The 23,166-nt window shown below is 37.4% G+C and overlaps 1 protein-coding gene across 1 annotated transcript in view; it reads left to right on the top strand.

Annotated features, from left to right (window-relative positions):
- UTR7 (UDP-N-acetylglucosamine (UAA) transporter family) overlaps positions 1 to 23,166 on the top strand; it is a 130,182-nt gene that overhangs the window by 43,136 nt on the left and 63,880 nt on the right. The window contains exons 2-3 of the mRNA XM_089832892.1: positions 17,217 to 17,322; positions 17,463 to 17,708. Coding sequence (XP_089689018.1) covers positions 17,217 to 17,322; positions 17,463 to 17,708 — 352 coding nt within the window. The remainder of the gene's footprint in view (positions 1 to 17,216; positions 17,323 to 17,462; positions 17,709 to 23,166) is intronic.

The following is a 23,166-nucleotide window of genomic DNA, read 5'->3' on the forward strand; positions in this document are numbered from 1 at the left end:
TTTAATAGCCTAATAGGACATTTTCCCAAATTCAATAAAATAATTCTCTTAATTGGAATTCAACTATGGCAAATTAGCCAACAATAACATTTAAATAAACAATTTATTAAAATCTCCCTCCCAAGATTTCATTAAAATAGCATTTAAAATAACCCTTTTTGCGACAACTGCGGAGATCTAAAAGCAAAGAGACATTTATGGGGCTGATCACATAATGCATCATGAATCCGGATTTACCGACTAGAGAAGGGTTATAATATCAATAATATAGATATATCATCCATACAGGGACAACATTGGTTCATCGTGAATGATCAAGGTCGCTATCTCTTGGTGCAACTATGAGGGATATAGGTGCACACCCAGACCTTGTACTCCGGGTGAATGTATCTGGTGCCTGTTCAGTAAACAAGCAAACATCAAGTGTATTTTCTCAACATATAAATAGCCAAACTGCAAATATACACAGAAATCACATGAAGGAGAATGAGACATCGTGTAGATCTCACAAGCAATTGACTTTGGCTTTGTTCCCACTTTATACCAGCACCAACGGACAATCCACGCATAACAGTGGTATAGTACAATATAACAACATATAATGATATACTAAATCATGTAAATTACTTCATTTAAATAACCATGCTTAACCATTTGAGCATATTTCTACGGAAGGAAAACAAGATATCCACAACATAAAAGAACACTAGATTTGAGTTCAATAAATTCCATTAGATAGAATATAAACTGAAATCCATGTCTGAATACAAAATAAGCTAGAAATCATCATAAAGCATCATGTAACATCACTAGCATCATTATGCAGATATGATAAACTAAAATAGCAATATCATCTAACATCCAACAAATATGGCATCGGTAATCAAAACAATATATAGTCATCGACGCATCTTATCATGCAGATTATCAAATGATAAACTATCTTGAGGATCAAAATAACTATAGATCAGAATGCAAATACAAGAGGCACTACATCCTCCCCCACTAGGTATAGGCTTACTAAGTATCTCGAGGATCAAAATAACTATAGATCAGAATGCAAACACGGGAGGCACTACATCCTCTCCCAATAGGTATAGGCTTACGCTTGGAACCCTGCAAAAAGATAAGGGTACAAAGCTCTCAACCACGAAGCAATTTCCCATGTAGCTGAAGTCTCATCGCTCGGGTCTCACTGAACCCTTGCTCTATTTCCTGACCTTTGAGGGTCAACCTTTGATGTTGAAGAATGTGGATGGGCTCCAAAGAAAGTTGTTCGTCCTCTACTTGTAAGGCACCCCAATAAAGAACATGGGTCACATCAGGAATATATTGTCTCAAAATAGAAACATGAAAAACATCATGGATGAGCGACAAGCTAGGTGGCAATGCTAGGCGATAAGAAATAGGATCAATCCTCTCTAACATCTCAAAAGGTCCCACAAAATGCAGTGCTAACTTAGATCCTTTCCCATAATGGACGGGGCTCTTCCGGAGCAGACTCTCAAAAAACTCAGTCACCAACAAAATAGTGATGATCTAGCCTATGGGCATATGCATATTTCTTCTATCGATCTTGAGCAGTAACCAAATGCTCTCTAAGCCAAACAACCTGTTGCTTCATATCCTAAAGCATCGCAGGACCCAAAGCTGCTCGGTCCTCCAATCTATTCCAACTCAAACAAGTGTGACAAGGCCTGGAAAGGTGACATGCCAAGAGAACTATGGTACTTATTATTATAGGCAAACTCAACCAAGTGCAAATAGTCCTCCCATCTTGTTTGTCGATCCATCATATACATGCAAAGCATGTCCTCTAGAACCTGATTCACCTGCCTAATCTGTCCATCTATCTTTGGGTCATATGACGAACTAAAATTGAATTGTGCGCCCAAAGCATGCTGAAGGGATGTCCACAGTGCAAAAGTGAACATTGGATCTCCATTTGGAATGATCCTACGAGGGATCCCATGCAACCAAACAATATCCTCCATGAACAGATGAGCTACAGAAGCAACAATATATGATGTTCTCATGAGTGAAAAATGAGCTACCTTGGACAACTTGTCCACCGTCACCATGATGACATCATGACGACGTGATGACAAAGGAAATCATGTAATGAAATAAATAGATATAGTATCCCACTTCCACTTGGGAATGAAATGTGGCTGCAAAAGACTTACAGGATGATGGTGCTCAACCTTAACCCTTTGACACTCAAGGAATTGAGAAACAAAATCAGCAATACCATGCCTTATCCTTGCCCAAAAATACAACTATCTAAGGTCGGCATGCATCTTCTTGATGCCAAGATGTACCGAATGTCGTGCACAATGTGCTTCTGAGAAAATCACAGAACAAAGGTTTCCAGGCACTGACACATAAATTCGCTCCAAGTGTCACAATAGTCCATCAGACTCTAAAGAGTAACTTGTGAATCACCCCGCAAGGGTATGCCCGGATTCAATCTCTGCTCTAACCTCCCAATACCATTTATCACTAGTTAAAGCCTCTAAGATGCAACCACACAAATCAACTCCCAAGGATAAAATTGATATCTCATGCCTCCTACTCAAGGCATCTGTAACAACATGTTACTTCCTTTTCATGTAATGAACCTCAAAGTCATACAAAAAATCCATCCAATGACATTGTTGCGCATTCAAGTTTGGCTGAGTAAAAATAAAGAGCAAGCTATGATGATCACTATGCAGCTGAAACTTGTGTCCCAAAAGAAAATGCCTCCATTGCACAAGCGCATGCACAACTACTGCTAACTCTAAGACATGTATGGGGTAGCTGAGCTCATGATCCTTGGGCTTTCGGGACTCATATGCAATCACATGTCCCTTCTGCATAAGTACTGCTCCCACACCCTCCAATGATGCATCCGTAGACACCATGAACTCCCCTGAAGGATTTGGTACTGCCAGAATAAGTGCACTAGTCAAATGCTCCTTAAGAGCATCAAAGGATGATTCACACTGCAAAGACCAAACATACTTCTTCCCTTTCCTCTGAAGAGAAGTGATAGGATGAGCCAACCTAGAAAAATCCTTCATTAATCGATGGTAGTAACCTGCTAAACCCATGAAACTATGAACCTCAGGGACTCTAGTCAGTGTTGGCCAATCCACAATTGCTTGGATCTTCGAAGGACCCTCTACAATTACCATCACGAGTAATAATATGCCCCAGATACTTCACCTCTGCTTGAAAGAACTCACACATTCCCTAAGTTTCCATATAGCTGATGATCATGTAGGCACTGTAATACTTGGTGCAAATGGACCTCATGCTCCTCCATAGTCTTAGAGTAAATCAGTATGCCATCCAGAAAAAAACAAGGACAAACTAATCGAGGTACGTTGGGAATACTCCATTCATCAAGCTCATGAATACTGAAGACACATTAGTCAACCCAAAAGGTATAACTGTAAACTCATAATGCCCATAACATATAGGAAAAGCTATATGATGAATATCAACCTCCTGGATATGAAGTTGATGGTATCTCGACTTCAAATCAATCTTTGAGAACACTTTTGCTCCCTTCATCTGATCAAACAAGTCATCAACTCTCGGTAGGGGATATTGGTTCTTCACCGTCACCTTATTCAATTGTTGATAGTCAATGCACAACCGCAATGATCCATCCTTCTTCACGAAGATAACTGGTGCACCCCATGGGGATACACTATGACAAATATGGCCCTTGGCTAATAACCCCTCAAACTGCCACCAAAACTTACTCAACTCCAGGAACGAGAGCAATGTGAGAATCAATGTCGTGATGTGGCGGCATACTAGGTATCTCATTTGGAAACACATCGGCATACTCATGAAGGAGTGGATGATCATTGAGTGATACCTCTTGACTCTCAACTCCATCAAGGTCACTAATAGAGACTGCAAATAAATGACACCCATTTCTCGCACGTAGTTGAGATCATCCAAAGTAAGACAGATCTCTGGACTCCTATAATGTCCACTCTTCCACCTATATCATCAACACACAATACCAACTTCCTTTGACAATCTATACTTGCTTGGTGAGATGCTAACCAATCCATACCCAATACAATGCCATATGATCCTAAGGTAGGATGCAAAGGCCAACTGTGGTGGTGAAGGTGCCCAAGCCCAAAAAGCAACCACTAACCAAGGAATCCACAGTCACTCTGAGTCTGGACCCTATGGCCAACTCTACCTACCACCTATCAACCTGTCCTACTGCCAGTAGCCCATATCATTGAACAAGAGAAGGCGAAATACAGGAATTTGAAGCACCAGAATCGAATAGTACAGTAGAAGAAATATCTTGCAACAATACCTGTAGTCTCCACAATGGTACCCTGGTGCTCTACCTGATGGTTATCAACCACCGCAAAAACTCTATGGGTTCTACCTATATTCTCAACTTTAGGCTTGGACATTGCTTCCCTATGGCTCGATCCTGCAAATGACCTCTGAGGGTATATCTTTGCCTTGTGTCCTAACTGGCCACACATGAAACATGCTCCTGGACTATAATCACGCCCAGTCGAAGGTGCACTAGACTGTGGAGAACTCCCTCTACTAGTAGTTGGCTATATACTTTGAGTTGCTTGGATATGTGGAGCCTACCTGCTATGGTACCAATTCTGATCTCTAGTTGGGCCCTTGAACCATGACCACTCTACTAGCTCTATAAATACCGTTGCCTATGGTCCTATCGACGACTCATCCTCAGAGGTGCTAAATGACCCCAAGAGGAGCGTGCAATCACTACCTGTGCACCCTGTGCTATTGTCATTGAAGATTGTGTACTAGGACTTTGAGTGACCGTCCTGCTACTATATCCTCTGATATAGTTGCTCTTGGCAACTCTCGCCTTCTTAGCAAATAAAACAAGTGTCTTTGGTTGGTGCATACGAACCTCTCCTATAAATGACCACTGAGGTCTCGAACAAAGTGTTGTGCTAGCAACGATTCATTATGACTATCATTGGAGTACTGCCTCAACTCGAAGAACCTATGCTCATACAAATCCACTGTCATTGACCCTAGAGGGAGGTCATGGAACTCATTGACACATGCCTCTCTATATTGAATAGATAGGAACCTCTCTTGGAACCGCTCCTCACATATCTCCCAAGTGAAATCTACAAGTCCTATCTGGAGCTTCTGCTCCTTAATGTTTCACCAAGTGAAAGCATGGTCTCTCAAATGCATAATAACCCATCGGGCTCTAAGGTTGCTTGTATAAGGATGCATAGAATAACAATGCCCAAGGTCGAAGAGTCAAGTCTTGGTTTTTACCACCGCCTCTTGTACCATCAAAGTATGGAGGATAAGACCTCGTAAGATCCCTCATCAAATCTACACGGATGAACGCATCATCCCCTCTCGTGTACCTCTCTAAAATGAGGGGGAGTATGAGAACGTTCCCGCTCTCTCCTCTACTCATGGTCTCTGTGCTCAGATATCCATGAGTCCCTGTGGTGAGAATCCCCTTGTTGAGGCCCTAACTGAGCTACAAGCTCCTGTAGCAAAGGTACCAATGCCTCATTGACCCTTGATGGAGGTCATGAAACTCATTGACACATGCCTCTCTATATTGAATAGATAGGAAACTCTCTTGGAACCGCTCCTCATATATCTCCCAAGTGAGATCTACAAGTCCTATCTGGAGCTTCTACTCATCAATGTTCCACCAAGTGGAAGCATGGTCTCTCAAATGCGTAATAGCACATCGGGCTCTAAGGTTGCTTCCATAAGGATGCATAGAAAAACAATGCCCAAGGTTGAAGAACCAAGTCTTGGCCTTACCACCGCTGCTTGTACCATCAGAGTATGGAGGATAAGACCTCGTAAGATCCCTCATCAAATCTACACGGATGAATGCATCATCCCCTCCCATGTGCCTCTAAAATGAAGGGGAGTATGAGAACACTCACGCTCTCTCCTCTACTCATGCTCTTCGTGCTCAAATATCCACGAGTCCTCATGGTGAGAATCCCCTTGTCGAGGCCCTAACTGAGCTATAAGCTCTTGTAGTAAAGGCACCAATGCTTCTGTACCATCAAAGTATGGAGGATAAGACCTCGTAAGATCCCTCATCAAATCTACACGGGTGAATGGATCATCCCCTCCCGTGTGCCACTCTAAAATGAGGGGGAGTATGAGAACGCTCACGCTCTCTCCTCTACTCATGCTCTCCGTGCTCAAATATCCATGAGTCCCCATGGTGAGAATCCCCTTGTTGAGGCCCTAACTGAGCTATAAGCTCCTGTAGTAAAGGCACCAATGCCTCAACACCGCCTCGACCCTCTCGATGGTCCTCCTTGTAGTTCTCGTGTTGCTCTTCCTCTCTATGTTCCTCTGCATGATGCTCTTCCTTGTGGTGTTCCTCTTCATGGTTATCTTGACGAACATTCTGATGACCACGTCCACATCTAGGAGGCATCCCATAAACCAAAAAATCATGCATCAAGATTACACACGATAAATACAAGAATCCATCATAAAATTCAAGGTCTAGAATACATCCAATAAGTCTAAAATAACAACAATTCTCCACGCCAATCTAAATGAGAGCATAACACAAAGTTACCAATGTTTGAACTGGGCTCTGATACTAGATGTAATGCCCCAACCGGGAATGCTTGGAAAACAAGGATTAAACAAGCACTGATTTTTTTTTATATAGTTACTAACCAATACATAGAGTAACCAAGAGAAAGAATGAAACATCTAAACCAAATGTGGAATACATGGAATAAGCCAACACAACATGTCTGTAAACACAAGTGGAAGTCTTTAAAACACTTCCAAGGATATCCCAAGCACAAACTTTTAACTCATAATGATAAACATGCATTTAGAATATACATTAGATACATGTACTATGCTTGAAACACAAGGAGATACTAAACATCCATCTCTTAAAGATATTCTTTTTAATCCCAAAGTAAATATTCCTAGTATGATTAGACATACATGTTTATTTCCAATTATCCATGGCCTAATCAAAATAGTAAGTAGCAATCCTGAACTCCTAAAATTTGACTAAGTCTGAAATCGTAAAATCTTGTCAATCTCAAAAATTTGGAATCTTTATCTTAACTCCTAGAGGTCTGGAAACCCTCTCAAATGAATCGTCGTATATATAAAATATTTCTTATACTTAAGTGATATATTTTATATACGATCCTACATGAATAAGTCTGCCAAACAATCCTAAACACAAAACACCACTAACACTTGCATCTCAGACCCAAAACAACAGAGACGACAAAAGTCAGGTGTAGACGATAGTCCATCTGCGTAGACGACAATTCGTCTTTGCAGACGCCAATCTACGAAGACGGCAAAAAATTTGGCAAACAATTGATGTCCTCCACGGTAACTCACATTCCAGTGGGGTCGTAGACAACAATTCACCTACGCAGATGCCAATCTGCGCAAAAAAAGTCTAAATTCCTTGTCCAGAGCAGCAGAGACGCTGATTGTTGAAACTGTAGCTTTAGTCGAATATCTATTATCTGATTATGACTCAAGAGTCAAGACGTCTTTCATAGACTAACATATGGATGCCTATACATACATACATATATACAGCCATGCATTGTTCTGATTGATTGTCATATTGTTTTGATCTGATTAGATCAATATTGTTATGCTGGTAATTATTATATACTTCAGATTACAAAGTGATAGGATCGGGTGACTAAGGATACACAGTCACATGATCCTTGGATCACATTAGTGTTCGAACTGTTATCATGAACCATAGATAAATGTAATCTGAGATCACTGATTGTGATCAAGAGCATGTATTATGGTATCACCGATCAAAATCAGTCACTATGATAATACCTATGCTATGATAATGATTATTAATCAATCAGTTGTTATGGTATTTGTTAACCATGATCAGTGTTGATTATTATTTGTTAAGGGTTGTCTATTGTATAGACATGAGCCTACGAGCCCAAAGGCCATGTAGAGTCATGTCTATACAATCAAACATGACCATTCAACACTAAATATATATTGAAAGTGCAGATCAATGGAAGGACATCACAATAACACATGTTATTACCTTTGATCTGGAAGCACACATTCACCTGAATCAAGGAAAACAACAAGATCTTAAAGCATTGTATATATCTCTGCAACTATTGCCTGAGAGAAGATTTTGTAAGCATCTACATTCAAAGTGAATCAGTCATTAGAACTCGAAAATAAAACTCTACCTCAGATCCACATTCCTTAACACCAATCTCTAGGCGAGACAACAAAAATGGCAACTTGAAGGGAAAAAGCATAAGTCAAAGGCTGAAATGAAGCTAGGGACAAAGCATGAATACAAAACAATAACCTCCACGATGGGGAGTTCCGGATACATATCAATTGAGGTAGTAATCACCCGAGAATAGAAAATGAACAAATGAAAGCAACAACTAAACTAGGAGATCACATCTACTCCAGTAGTACCGAAGCCCATAAATATAGCAACTAAAATACAATGGATACCATGTGAATACATGCTCTAGATCCTTCAGCTGGAGTAAGTCCGTCTCTGTTCACTAGTCCCCAACAGTGGTATAGTTTAGCAACGCTTCCCTACCTCGTGTTACGCTTAAGCCCAACCCACTGTGCTTGTGGAGATAGTAACTTGGCCACAGTCAAAGAGTACACTCAAGCAATGGATACACATAAGCCATACCATAGTGCAAGACTCAAGGTGACATAACAACCCAAGAGAACAAGGTAAACCAAGTGCGAAATAAGCAGGAAGGGATCGCTACACAACAACTAAGTATACAATGGAGACCCAGGAGTAGAGTGTTATCACTTAGCTCGTGAGGGCCTGTATGGCTTCAAGCTACCCTTCTCTCATCAAGGGTGCCCTACTAAGCCATATCAACATCCTCAACCGATGGCAAGGCGAGACATTTAATAACTACGTCCTCAAATGACTACAAGGTATTGTAAGACTCATTTATCTTTCATTTAACTTTTACCCAAAATATTACTTAAGGTTAGTAGTTATGAATTAAGAATTCAAGCAAGGTTACCTTGGAGCCCCTTTGTGCTTAGGTACACCTTGAAGAGCCACTCCATCCTAATGCTCGACACAATCCCAACATGTGGAAACTCCCCAAAGACCCAAGTTTGAAACCCCCAAATACATCAATAACTCGATTGGTCTAACCTATGAGTGCGGGTCATATAGGAATCCAATCTAGCACATTTGATGTGCTTGTGGCATGATCTAACATCAGCACCACACAACTAAAATGCACTCAACTCAAACAAAGAGGCAAAACCAACTCAAGGCAAAAGTCACAAACCATTTGGAAGGAAAACTCAAGCAAGCACAATGTCGGGAGCACAAATTTGTCCACAATTCTGGAAATCCAAAAGTAAAATCATAGAATGGTCAAAAACATTGAGAACAATCCAATCCAATATAAAATATATTTTAAGCAATTTTTACCAAAGATTTGGGTGGCACACAAACCTAGGCAAACACCAAAAATGCCCAAAATTCAAACTTCTCAAAAATGAACGAAGTTAAAAATCCATTTGTATTTCCTATCAAAAATTCCAAAAATCCAATAAAATTCCCAATCCAAGCACACATAAAAATTCCAGCAGCATAATGGGGTTAAAACTTCAAACCCCGAGCATGGAAAATGATAAAATAGTCATTCCCGCTCAACCGGGTAATGGAATTGAATGAAACATTGGCAGAACACTAGTTCTCATCCCATGAACATAAAGCAATAAAGAAATAAGGACATAACAAATCAAAAGCAAAGATCACAAGAGCTCTACATCAAGCGTATGAGCTTAAAACTGGAAAAAGAAGAACAAAAATCCATGGACGCCGAATGGAATGAAAATTTTGGTAAAGTTGAGGAGTCTTGTCCTGAATCCAGTGGGTTGCTCCTCACAAAGATCCTACAACTGAGTCACACCCAAAAAGCAAAACAAGAAATTTCTCCAAGAAGGTTTTTCCTTATACGGGTACATTGTAACTCATAAGTTAAATAATTAAATCATTTAATAGCCTAATAGGATCTTTTTCCCAAATTCAATAAAATAATTCCATTTATTGGAATTCAACTACGAGAAATTAGCCGACAATAATATTTAAATAAATAATTAATTAAAATTTCCCTTCGAACATTTAATTAAAATAGTATTTAAAATAACCCTTTCCATGACAACAGTGGAGACCTAAAAGAAAAGAACATTTATGGGGCTGATCACATAATGCATGAAGTTGGTTTTACCAATTTCTGGAGGGTTATAATATCAATAATACGAATTTATCATCCATATAGGGATGATATTGGCTCATAATAAACAGTCAAGGTCACTGTCTCTTCGTGCCACTGTTAGGGATATAGGTAGAAACTCAGACCCTATACTCAGGGCAAATGTACTTGGTACTTGTTTAGTAAACAAGCAAACATTAAGTGTAGATGTTCAACATATAAATAGCCAAAGCACAAATATACAAAGAAATCACATGAAGGAGAATGGGACACCATGTAGATCTCGCAAGCAACTACGGTTCCGTTCCCACTTCATACCAGCACCAATAGGCGATCTACACATAATTGTGGTGCAATACAACATAACAACATATAATGATATAATAAATCATGTAAACTACATTTAAATAATCATTCTTAACCATTTGAGCATATTTCTATTGAAGGAAAACAAGATATCCACAATATAAAAGAACACTGGATCTGAATCCAATACATTCCATTAGATAGCATATAAGCCGAAATCAATGTCCGAATACAAAATAAGCTAGACATCATCATAAAGCATATTGTAACATTACTAGCAACATTATGCAGATAGGATCAACTGAAATAGCAACATCATCTAACATCTAGCAAATATGACATTGGTAATCAAAGCGATATATAGTCATCGATGCATCTCATCATGCAAATAATCAAATGATAAACTTGTAAAGTTTTATGATCTTTTTTTGGTGGAGACTTGAATTGAAAAATAATGAAACTTATATATATATATATATATATATATATATATGCATGCAGATTTGAATATGCCTAGGAATGTAATGCCTTGTTATTGATATATTCTTAGAATTCACAAATTCATACAATATATAGATAGATAGATAGATAGATGCATTGAGATATGTTTATGTAGGGTTGTGAACCTACGTACCCATACCTCAATACATAACAATATAATTAACATCCTTAAAAGTCAACAATTAGATGCTTATTGTTTCGTAGCAAACACTTTAGATTTAACTAAGTCTTGCACCTGATAATGCACCGATTCATGTTTACACATAATCAGATTGTTATTACATTATCGGTATTTGGAACTTGATCGGTATTCATAATATAATGGACTTGATCGGCATTTATAATGTAATAACTTAGTCAGCATTTTATAAGGATGAATAGGAATGTGTGTGTGTCTATATATATATATATATATATATATATATATATATGAGATTGAGTACGAGAGCATAAGTAAATAATATATATAAATCTGTATATATATATATATATATATATATATATATATATGTATGTATGTATGTATAATCAGATTTAATATACTAATTTATCATCAGATATATAAAATATTAAAAACACATACATAATTTTGCTTCAATTTCCATGAAACTAATCTTTTTAACACTCCCTCTTTAGCAATGAGGGAATTGAAGGAAATATAATACAAGGTAATGCACCACTTAAAAATGGTTTAACCAAATTATGGTGTCTGGCAAAATCTGGCCTGAAGAACAAAGATAACGCATACTTCAACACTTTTGGTGTTAGAAGATAGATCAATTATAAATAAGGTCATCACCTTACAATAGTGATCTTACACATAAGAAAGGCACCTTTCATAACACATGTTTGCAAACATCTAATTTTATTCATGAATATAACAATTTACAATTGCATTTACAAATTTGTCATACCAAGTTTACCTCTAAAGTACACTATTTTCAACTTTGCAAGAGGCTTGGGGAAAATGTCAGCATTTTGCTCATTTGTGCTGATATAAATCAGCTTGATAACATTTCTATCAACCATGTCTCTTATGTAATGATAAGGAGTCTTGATGTGCTTCAATCGATTGTGGAAAATAGGATTCGTAGAAAGTCTGATGCAACTTTGGTTATCACAATGAATCACTGTAGGACTTAGTTGTTTTCCAAAGAGTCCAAATAATAGCTTTCTCAGCCATTTTTCTTGGCGTGCTCGCATGGAGGCTGCCATGTACTTAGCTTCGGTAGAACTCAAGACGACTGTAGGTTGTTTCCTATTGAACTAGAATATCATTGTTGATCCAAGACTGAGGCAACAACCTGTAGTACTTTTGCGGTTTATGGAACATTTGTCCAGCCCAATCAGAATCAGTATATCTTTCAAGTTTGATCTCTACATTTTTGTACTTTAAACCAAGACCAATGGTGCCATGTAGATATTTCAAGATATGTTTGGCAGCCATCAAATGAATCTTCTTTGGTTCACACATAAAATGACATAATATATATCAGGCCTAGTAGTTACAAGATACATAAGTGATCTAGTGATCTGTCTCTAAAGAGTGGGATAAATAGATTATGAATTCACAACTTCTTCTTTTAGTTTGTGTAGATTAGTTTTCATTGGAGTTGTTAGAGGTTTGCTGTCCATCATTCCAAATCTAGTCAAGATGTCTTGAGTGTACTTCCCTTGATTGAGAAAAATATGATCTTTCTTTTGATAGACTTCTAGGCCCAAGAAATAGTGTAGTAGGCCTAGATCCTTCATTTCAAATTCAACTATGAGATTTTGTTTGCATCTTTCAATCAAGTGATCATTTCCTGTTATCTATAGATCATCAACATATAAAACAAGTATTAACATGTCATCCTTAGAAATTTTGAAGTATATGTTTGGATCAGCTTCATTCTTTGAGTATCCTAGTTTGGTGAGGTAGCTGTTTATCCTTTCATACCAAGCTCGAGGTGCTTGTTTTGAGGCCATAGAGAGCTTTCTTGAGTTTATAATTTACATACATATTTATCCTTATCTTTTATAGAAAAACCTTTAGGTTGTTCAATATATACTTCTTCATTTATGACACCATTCAGGAATGCGTTCTTGACATCCATTTGATGTATCTTACATCTTTTGGATGCTGCAATTGCAATAATTGTTCTTGCTGAAGTGTAGCGAGCAACTAAAGCAAAAGTTTCCTCATAATCAATACCTGCCTTCTGAGAAAAACCTCGAGCAACAGACCTTGCTTTATGTTTTTCAATATTACCATCAGAGATATTTGATTTTGTATAACCATTTTGATGAAACAACTGATTTGTCTTTTGGTCTAGGTACAATATCCCAAACATCATTTTGTAATATGGATTGATTTTCCTCAACCATAGCATCTTTCTAAGCTAGACAAGTTAGGGCTTCTTCAACAACCAACAGTTCAAATTTAGGAAGCTCAGTTACTAACATAGTGTAACAAGATTTGTTATTGTTTTTCTTTCTTTCCCTGGAAATTTCATCTGACTCAACATTATTTTCTTCAATCATTTTCCTTGTCCACGATGGCCTTTCTTGATATTAGGGATGTCTTTATTCTCTGTATTTGGTAATGATTCATTCCCTTCTAATATGTTCTCCCTCTGAATTTCAGTTTGTAGATTTTCATCTAAGTTTGTGATGAGCTCATTTTCTATACTTGTAGATAGTTTTAAAGCAGTGTTTTCTTCAAATATGACATCTTTTCTCACTTCAACTGATCTTGGTCTAGGTACATAGACTCTATACCCTTTGGAGTTCTCACTGTACCCAACAAATATTCCTTTCTTCCCAGATGGTTCTAACTTGGTTCTTTTTTCTTTAGGTATGTGAATGTAAATAGGGCAACCAAATATTCTAAGATGACCTAATTCCGGTTTAGTTCCTATAAAAACTTAAAGAGTTATTTTTTCTAGTATAGAGTGTGGACATTTGTTTTGAATGTATGTGGTTGTATTGGTGGCCTCTGCCCAAAATGAGAAATGTAAATTTTGATCATGAAGCTTAGCTTTTGCTGCTTCAACAATGGTTCTATTTTTTCTTTTTGCTATCCCATTTTGTTGAGGATTATAGGGTATTGTATAGTCCCTCTTAATCCCAACAGAGGTACAAAAGGCTTTGAAGTTTTCAGAGGTATATTCTCCTTCATTGTCTGATCTTAATGTTTTAATTCTTTTTAACATTTGATTTTCCACTATTTTTATGAACTCTTTAAATTTTGATAGGACCTCATTTGATTCTTTCACCTTTAAAAAATAGTTCTAGGTTTGGAGAAATCATCAACGAATATTATGTAATAAGAGAATCCTCCTAGAGAAAGTGTTGGCACAGGTCCACATAAATTAGAGTGAATTAGTTCCAGAATTGATTTAGATTTGTGTTCACTAGGAGGAAAAGGTCTTTTTATATCTTTCCTAGAGCACATACTTTACATATGCCTATATGATTTAAATTTAAGCTAGGTGTTTTAGTTGTGATTTTTTCTATATTTGGAAGTGAACTGAATCCAATATGTCCGAGCCTTCTATGCCATACTTCATTAGAATTTGTCACTTCATGGCTTAGAGTTTTCTTTTGGATGTTGCATAGTTTATATAGGGTCTTGTCTCTAGACCCTATGGTGATAGCATTCTTGAGATTAGTGTTTTTAGGCTAGTACAATACTTTGTCTTCATTGAAGCTGACTTGGAAACCTTCATTAGCAAGTCCAAAGGTTGATACTAGATTTCTTTTTATGTCTAGTACAAAGAGAAAATCTTTCAATTTTAGTGTAACTCCAGTTCTTAGTTGTATAGAACAGGTCCCAATTCCTTTTACTGAATATATAGAATTGTCTCCAGTGGTGACTCTTTTAGTGAGATAATTTCCAAAAGTTTCAAACTTATCTTTGAATCCTATTAGGTGTTGGGAAGCACCACTATCTATTATCCACACATTTTCGTTGGATTTCATCTCACTTGATAGAGCAAAATAGAATAACAATTTTTCATTCTTTTTTGTTTCGGCTAAGGACTTTTCCCCTTTCTGGATAACTTCTGAAAGTATGTCCAAATTTCTCACACTTATAACATTGAACTTTGGAGAAGTCATTTCTTTTGTAATTATTATTCCCTTTCCTTTTGTCACATTTCTTTCCTTTGAATTTCCTCTTTTTCCCTTTGTTGTTAGAGACTGAGAAAAGAGCTTGATTTTCTCCCTCTTGATTTGAAATGATCCCTCTAGATATTAGTCTTGATTCTTCTGATGTGCAATCAATTTTTAGTATATCAAAAGGTGGCACTGAAGGTCTGCTGACAACTTGGATGAATGCTTCCCAAGATATAGGTAATCCTCTTAGTGCTATTATGGATAGTTCTTGGTCTTCTACTTTGCTTCCAATAGAGGATAGGTGATGTTTTATTTTGGAAATTTTTCCAAAAGTAGGATGAAATTGATTCTTCTTTATTCATTTTTTTATCCATTAGTTGATTTTTTAATGTAATCAATCTACTTGAATTGTTGATTTCAAATATATCCTTAATTGTCTTGAATACTTTGAATGCTTTTTTCAGATTTGAGATGGATGGAAGAATATGATCTTTTATTGAATCGACAATGATTTTTTTGGTTTTATTAATTTGTCTTTTCCAAGTGGCCTTTTCTGCCTCATCTTCGGGCACTAAGATATCTGATTCAGTGAAGGATTCTAGCTCTAATTCTTCAAGAATTGTTATAATTCGTATTTTCCATGAGAAGAAATTTGCTGCTCCTTCAAACCTGTTCTCTACTCTCACATTGTTTGACTTATTGTTACTTTTGTTTCAAGATTTTGAATTAGAAAGTCTCTCTACCAATTTGGCTTTGATACCATGTAAAGTTCTATGATCATTTATGGAGATTTGAATTGAAAAATAATGAAACTTATGTGAAGATTTCAGATCTTCTTCAATATCCACGTTCTGATATATATATATATATATATATATATATATATATATATATATATATATGCATTGAGATATGTTTACGTAGGCTTGCGACCCTACGTAACCATACCTCAATACATAACAACATAATTAAGATCCCTAAAGGTCAACGATCAAATGCTTATTGTTTCATTTCAAACATTTTAGACTTAACTAAGTCTTGCACCCGATAATGCACCAATTCATGTTTACACAGAATCAGATTGTTATTACATTATCGGTATTCATAATACAATGGACTTGATACATTATATTGGCATTTATAATGTAATAACTTGATTGGCATTTAATAAGGATGAATAGGAATGTATTTATATATACATGAGTTTGAGTATGAGAGAATAAGTAAATAATATGTATAAATCTGTATATATGTATGTATGTATGTATGTATAATCAGATTTAATATACTGATTTATCATCAGATAAATAAAAACACATATACATAATTTTGCTTCAATTTCCATGAAGCTAATCTTCTTAACAAAACTGAGTATCTCGAGGATCAGAATAACCATAGATAAGAATGCAAACACAGGAGACACTACAGGACGGCTAGGGGAGGGGTGATATACTATACATATAGAACTTGAAATGCTAGCTATGAAATTGTGTTTCAGTATAACACACAAAATTAAAATATTTGAACATATAAAAATTGCAACACGGACTAGAACCATTGAACATTGAACGCAGTAACATAGTATATACCCAATTGTAACATTCAAAAATCAAAATTCAAATAGGAATTCAAGTACCCATTGCAGAAGTGGCGTGGTTGCAGAATGGTGGAGGTGGGGGTACTTGGGTATTCCATGTACCCGGTGCAGGGGCATCTCGGGGATGGGTACTTCGAGGTTTGGGAAGGGGTGCGAGTCCCCATGTTTCACTGCTTATTTTAGGGAAGTCTGATGCAAACATCATTGAATATCTTTCAAACCTATCTCAGGCTCATCTCATGTGTTCATTGCTGCTGTAACTCTAACATTTATTCTTTCCATGTTAGTCTTCATGGTGTGGTTGCAGTTCTTTCAGTTTTGTGATAAGGAAAATTGAAGAACTGATTTGTTGTCTTTTATTCTTTAAAGGAATATAATGCACATTGGAAGCTTATTAGATTTTTATTATCAGTATATTAACACACATGAATTAGCAGGTTGGTAGCGGCTGTGTCTTATGGGCTTGCTTCAGTCACTATGGTATTCATTAATAAGGCAGTGCTCATGGAGTATCCATATTCAATGACTCTTCTTACACTGCAGGTGACACATTGGTTTCAGAATAAATTCCTTCACAATATTATATTTTGCACTTAGTGTGTTTATAAAAATAGAGCAACCTTTTTCTTGTTTATATCCTACAACTTGTTTAAGTTTTGATATTTATAGTGGTGGTCTTGCAGCAATTGGTAACAGGTTTACTTATAAAATTTGGTCATGTCTTTGGCTTCACTAAAGCCCGTGAGCTGGACCTGGTTACAGCAAAGAAGCTACTCCCTCTCTCACTTTTCTACAATGCGAACGTATTATTTGCTTTGGCAAGTTTGAAAGGGGTTAATATTCCCATGTACATTGCCTTGAAAAGGCTTACTCCCCTAGCTGTTCTGATTGCAGGATATTTCTATGGGAAAGGAAAACCAACTGTCCAGGTATGGATAGTAGCTATTCATTTAAATTTTTTTTTTTTTGAATGTGTTTGTGTTACAAAGAAGTATTTCAATTGATGCTGATTCTAGATTTCAACAGTTGATGGGAGTTCTTTCTGTTTCTGATCTTTGAACATTTACCTTTACATTCTAGACATTATGTTCTTAATTGGGGAACATGGGCATCAAATTTCTAATCATGAGTCATGGTGCTCCTCATCATATCCTCATTAATGTGTGCTGTCATGTGTGATGTAAAACACAAATGTTTGATTTGGAGAGTAGTTAATCATTAGCAGAAAACATTAGCTGAAAGAGGAAAATATTGGAATGCTAGACAGGGCCAGAACATAGAATTTAGTTTCTCTGTCACTAATAGGTACAATAACTGCGACTGCTGCAAACTAATGCATAAATTTCTTGCGTTGTGCAACTGTGGAACTCTGTAGGAATGTGAATGGTAGATATACTGGCCACTTCAATGTTTTAGATAAGATACTTGAGGTACAAGAGCCTCTATAATTACCAACGATTAATTTAAGTGGAGTAGATGGCCAGATGCAAGCACAATTAAAGGAAGAAGTGAGAAACAAAATGTAATGTCCCTTTTCTGATTTTACATGATATTTCCAACCTTTAATCAGATCTTTAAGATCAAACAACTAATATCACAAAGATCCTCCAAATTTCTCGAGAAACCCCAAATCGGGTATGCCAGAAATTGTGCCAAAAGCTTCACAGCTTCACCAATTATAAATTAATCTGAAAGTGGAAATTTTTACAGAACTTTCAGCAGCATAACAGCCTACAAATTGAAATTTCCAGATCCATATAGCCTTTACACAACAGCTCAAAAATGTAGGACCAAAACTATGCTCATCGGGCTCCCGAAATAGCACAAAATATGCCCGGAAACACCACAAGAACACTAATAATCTATCTCAGAAGTTTAATCACGTCCCAATATATATATTCAGATCTATTTTAACAGCTTAAAGTATAAAATACAGCAGCAACCAAAACTGATATGAAATACTCAACCGGAAACACCAAACTCTCACAAAAATACACCCGGAAACTCACAAATCTGCACTATTCAGCACAAAGGCAAACTCTGTATGAGCATGCACATGGAATGGCTTCAAACTCCCGTCCTTAGCCTTCCTGGAAACCTGCAAACTCCCGTTCTTGGGTCTCCCTGGAAACCTGCAAACTCCCGTTCTTGGGTCTCCTTCTCCACAGGTTTGGCAGCCTCTGAAGAATAACAAAGAATGAGAAAAAATCAAGTTCTGGAAATCCCCCCAAAATGCCTCCAAACCTCTTTAAAAAGGGCATAACTGTAACTCACGTCCAAGAGAGGTTAATGAAACATATTTTAATAATAATTATCATTTATTAGTCCAACAGTTTCCAAAGATTAACTCCCTTTTTCCGTAACTTCACTTTCTTGGGCCTGCCTGTCTTAGTAAAGATTATTATTTTTTAATTATTTGAAAAGGGGACATGACAAGTCCTCCCCTCCCAAACATTGCTTGTCCTCAAGCAATGGCTGAACAATAAACCAATCAATCCTCCTGGATCCCAAATGTAGTCATGAACTATACTACTACCAATTAACACAGACTCCTGCAAGATCCTCTGCAATATGACCAAGAGGAATCCATAGTCAAACTGGCAATTATAGCTCACCCAAACTCCAAAATCACCATTACCACAGTCAAAAACCCATGAGACACAAACTCTTAGAATATCAAAACCCAAGTAAAGTGGACTACCAACATAGTAAATACCATCAATGCATTCCACTGGCCTATATGGAATGTACAATCCAACTCTGCAACAATGGTGAATGCTCTCAAATGAAACTATACCAAGTATGGAGAATCCACACACTGTACAACTCTTGCAGTCAACACAACTCTGTAGATTATTGGCCACTGTCTCATAACCATAACTCCCATGCACCCCTGATGGTGAAAAGCCATCACAAGATAAACAACAAGAAATGGAACCCAAACCAAATTTTCCTGCCATCAACTCCTCAGCATAAGGATCAATTGTTAACTGATGTACATACCTTGCAATATAATGTTGATTAAAAAAACCAACCTCAGTCAACAGCTCACCATGAACAAGTGATACAACCCACTGTGACTGATCACTAGCTAAGTTAGGAGATGTCATAGCCAAAGGAGTAGAATCAATAACAACACTTGCTGAAGCATCACTCCAAAACTCCTGCTCTAAGTCATGTATTATCAAGCTATCAACTACAGAACCGGTCGCCATATCACAACTCTCATCTCGAGGCATCAAACTATTCCATAACTGATGATAAGCACTAGGAACCAAAGTACATCTCTGTATCATAATCTCATCAACATGGTCATCAAAGGTAAATTGATGAGCATACCTCACAGTGTAATGTCGATAGAATGCACCAATCTTAGTCAGTGGCTCAGACTGTAATCCAGATGAAACTAACTGCAATTGATCATTAACCATGTTGGAACTAACTACTACCTCCGAAGATATCAATAAGGGAGTAGTGTTACTAGTAGGAACCATGCCAACTGCCGACTCACCAACATCACACATGATCTTTGATAAATCTCTAGTCTCTGTGCCATCAATACTAGAGGCCACCACCATGTCAGGCATACAACAATCTGTTACAACACCCAACTCAACTAAACCTAACTCTATTGGGAATGAACCTGATATTCCAATGTTAGTATCAAGAATGGATGCATCCCCATCTCCACTGTCTCTGACAATCTCGGCCATGGACATCCTCAGATCACCAAACACCACTGCTTGTGACTGTATAGAATCAGGTGAAGACTGTAGTCGCTCTAACTCCATGGTCACCTTAGCCAAATGAAACTGTGACTCCTTGAAAGCCAACCGTGTACTCTCAAGAATCTCAGAAGTCACCACAAGCTGCTCAGTAAGCTCACTCACCTCATCTTCCTTGGTCAACAATGTATCATATGCTGTACTACCCCACTCCATAAGATAATCTCTGTCAGCTACCAACTGCATATAATTCTGTCTCAAAATCTGAATAGCCTCCCATAAAGAGTGGATCTCTGTCAAGGAAAGATAACTTCCTTCCTGCTCATCACTAGTAGGAGAACCCCATCCATAAACTGCTAATAACTGACGAGCAGCATCAAAATGTTGGCAAGTGATAGCAATGTCTCGGTCACTAACTCTCAACTGATTAGACACATGATGGCATTGGCTTGACTGTCTCCTACAAACCTCCTTTGATGCACTGTCTAAAGGAGTATCCTCAAAGTTACTAGTCTCTAGAGTATTACCATCCATATCCTGTGAATCAAATCTAAAGCTCATATCAACATACAGAGTATCAAAAACATTAGCATTGCTATCCAACTCCTCTATACCCAAGAAAACTAAGTCTTCAAAAATGCCTACTGCATCTTTCTGGATGTCATCAATGCCAATATGATCCTGGGACTCATCTATACACACTGCCAAATATGAAATATCATCAACACATTCCAGCAAGTATGGCCGACTGGATATATGAACAAAGCCCAACATTGGTGTATAAAAACTAATACCAACATCAGACAAAATACTGGCACAAGAAAAGACAACACCGTGTAATCTGCTAATCAAATCCATGATAGCACCCAAACAAACACTGCTACCAAAAAGTGTTAAAGATCTCCAGTCAACTGAATCCCAAATGCCAATATAACAATCTCGAGTCCATATCCATAAACTAGAATCAACTGGTAACTCAAGCAAACTCCTCACCTGAGTAATATGACCAATACCAACTAACTCCACATACCTATCATGATGAGATAATGAAGTCACACTACTATCTTTGTTCACCTTCAACTGGCTGGAAAAATCATGTGAAGTACTACCAGCCTCAACCTCACGTGATGAAGCATCTAACTGTGTCTGGTACTCTTTCTCAGCAAAGTCATGAATGCTTAATGTCTGCTCATCTCTACCAGGTATCTCACCATCATGCACAACAACATCCTCATAATCATCATCTGAACCCACTACACTGTAGTCATTGCCATCCTGAATACCTGTGGCATCACCCTTTGACGATCTGTAAACAATTGTCTCAATTTGAGTATCAAGTTGACCGTTACTATCAATCTGTGTAATATCCTTTCCCACCACCTCCTGTGGCAGAGTAGAATCTGAGACCTCTACCTGGCTATCAGCTAGTTTCTCAAAATCCTCATGCAAGTTCTTGGGAATTGTGTCATCTGTCCTATGAGAAAATCTGCCAAATAGAAATCCAGTCAACTTATCCACCTTAGCTGGGTCAGATAACATGTCATTTATACGGTGGTGCTCAACCAACTGTTTAGACATGTCATGGCTTATTTTCATAAGTTTATCTCGAATGTCTAAATAACCATCCTTTCTACTATTTTGACTCTGGCTATCAATTGTCCAAGATCGTTCCCTCTGAGACTCTGTACTATACCTGTCCATTCTGGATAAAGTAGAGTGTAACCCCAATAGGATATAACTTCTTCAAGCACCAAGAACTAACATGCAAATGATTAGAAGTAGCATGCAACCATAGATTTGGACATGCAACTGATTAGAAGCAACATGCAACCACCAAATTATGACATGCAAGATCTGGGTAGTTGTCAAAACTGACATGCAAGATCTGGGTAGTTGTCAAAACTGACATGCAAACTTCTACAACCACCAAATTCACCAAGAACTAACATGCAAATGATTAGAAGTAGCATGAAACCATAGATTTGGACATGCAACTGATTAGAAGCAACATGCAACCACCAAATTATGACATGCAAGATATGGGTAGTTGTCAAAACTGACATGCAAGATCTGGGTACTTGTCAAAACTGAAATGCAAACTTCTACAACCACCAAATTCACCAAGAACTAACATGAAAATGATTAGAAGTAGAATTTAACCATCAATTTTAACATGCATCTGATTAGAAGAAACATGCAACCATGAATTATGACATGCAAAATCTGGGTAGTTGTCAAAATTGACATGTAAGATCTGGGTAGTTGTCAAAACTGACCTGCAACTTCTACAAACCCTCAGGCTGGCAAGATCATGGCTCTGATACCACTGTAATGTCCCTTTTCTGATTTTACATGATATTTCCAACCTTTAATCAGATCTTTAAGATCAAACAACTAATATCACAAAGATCCTCCAAATTTCTCGAGAAACCCCAAATCGGGTATGCCAGAAATTGTGCCAAAAGCTTCACAGCTTCACCAATTATAAATTAATCTGAAAGTGGAAATTTTTACAGAACTTTCAGCAGCATAACAGCCTACAAATTGAAATTTCCAGATCCATATAGCCTTTACACAACAGCTCAAAAATGTAGGACCAAAACTATGCTCATCGGGCTCCCGAAATAGCACAAAATATGCCCGGAAACACCACAAGAACACT

Source organism: Cupressus sempervirens, chromosome 5, assembly GCF_028749045.1.
Source record: "Cupressus sempervirens isolate cs-2001-9-10 chromosome 5, ASM2874904v1, whole genome shotgun sequence".
In the NCBI taxonomy this organism is placed as follows: Eukaryota; Viridiplantae; Streptophyta; class Pinopsida; order Cupressales; family Cupressaceae; genus Cupressus; species Cupressus sempervirens.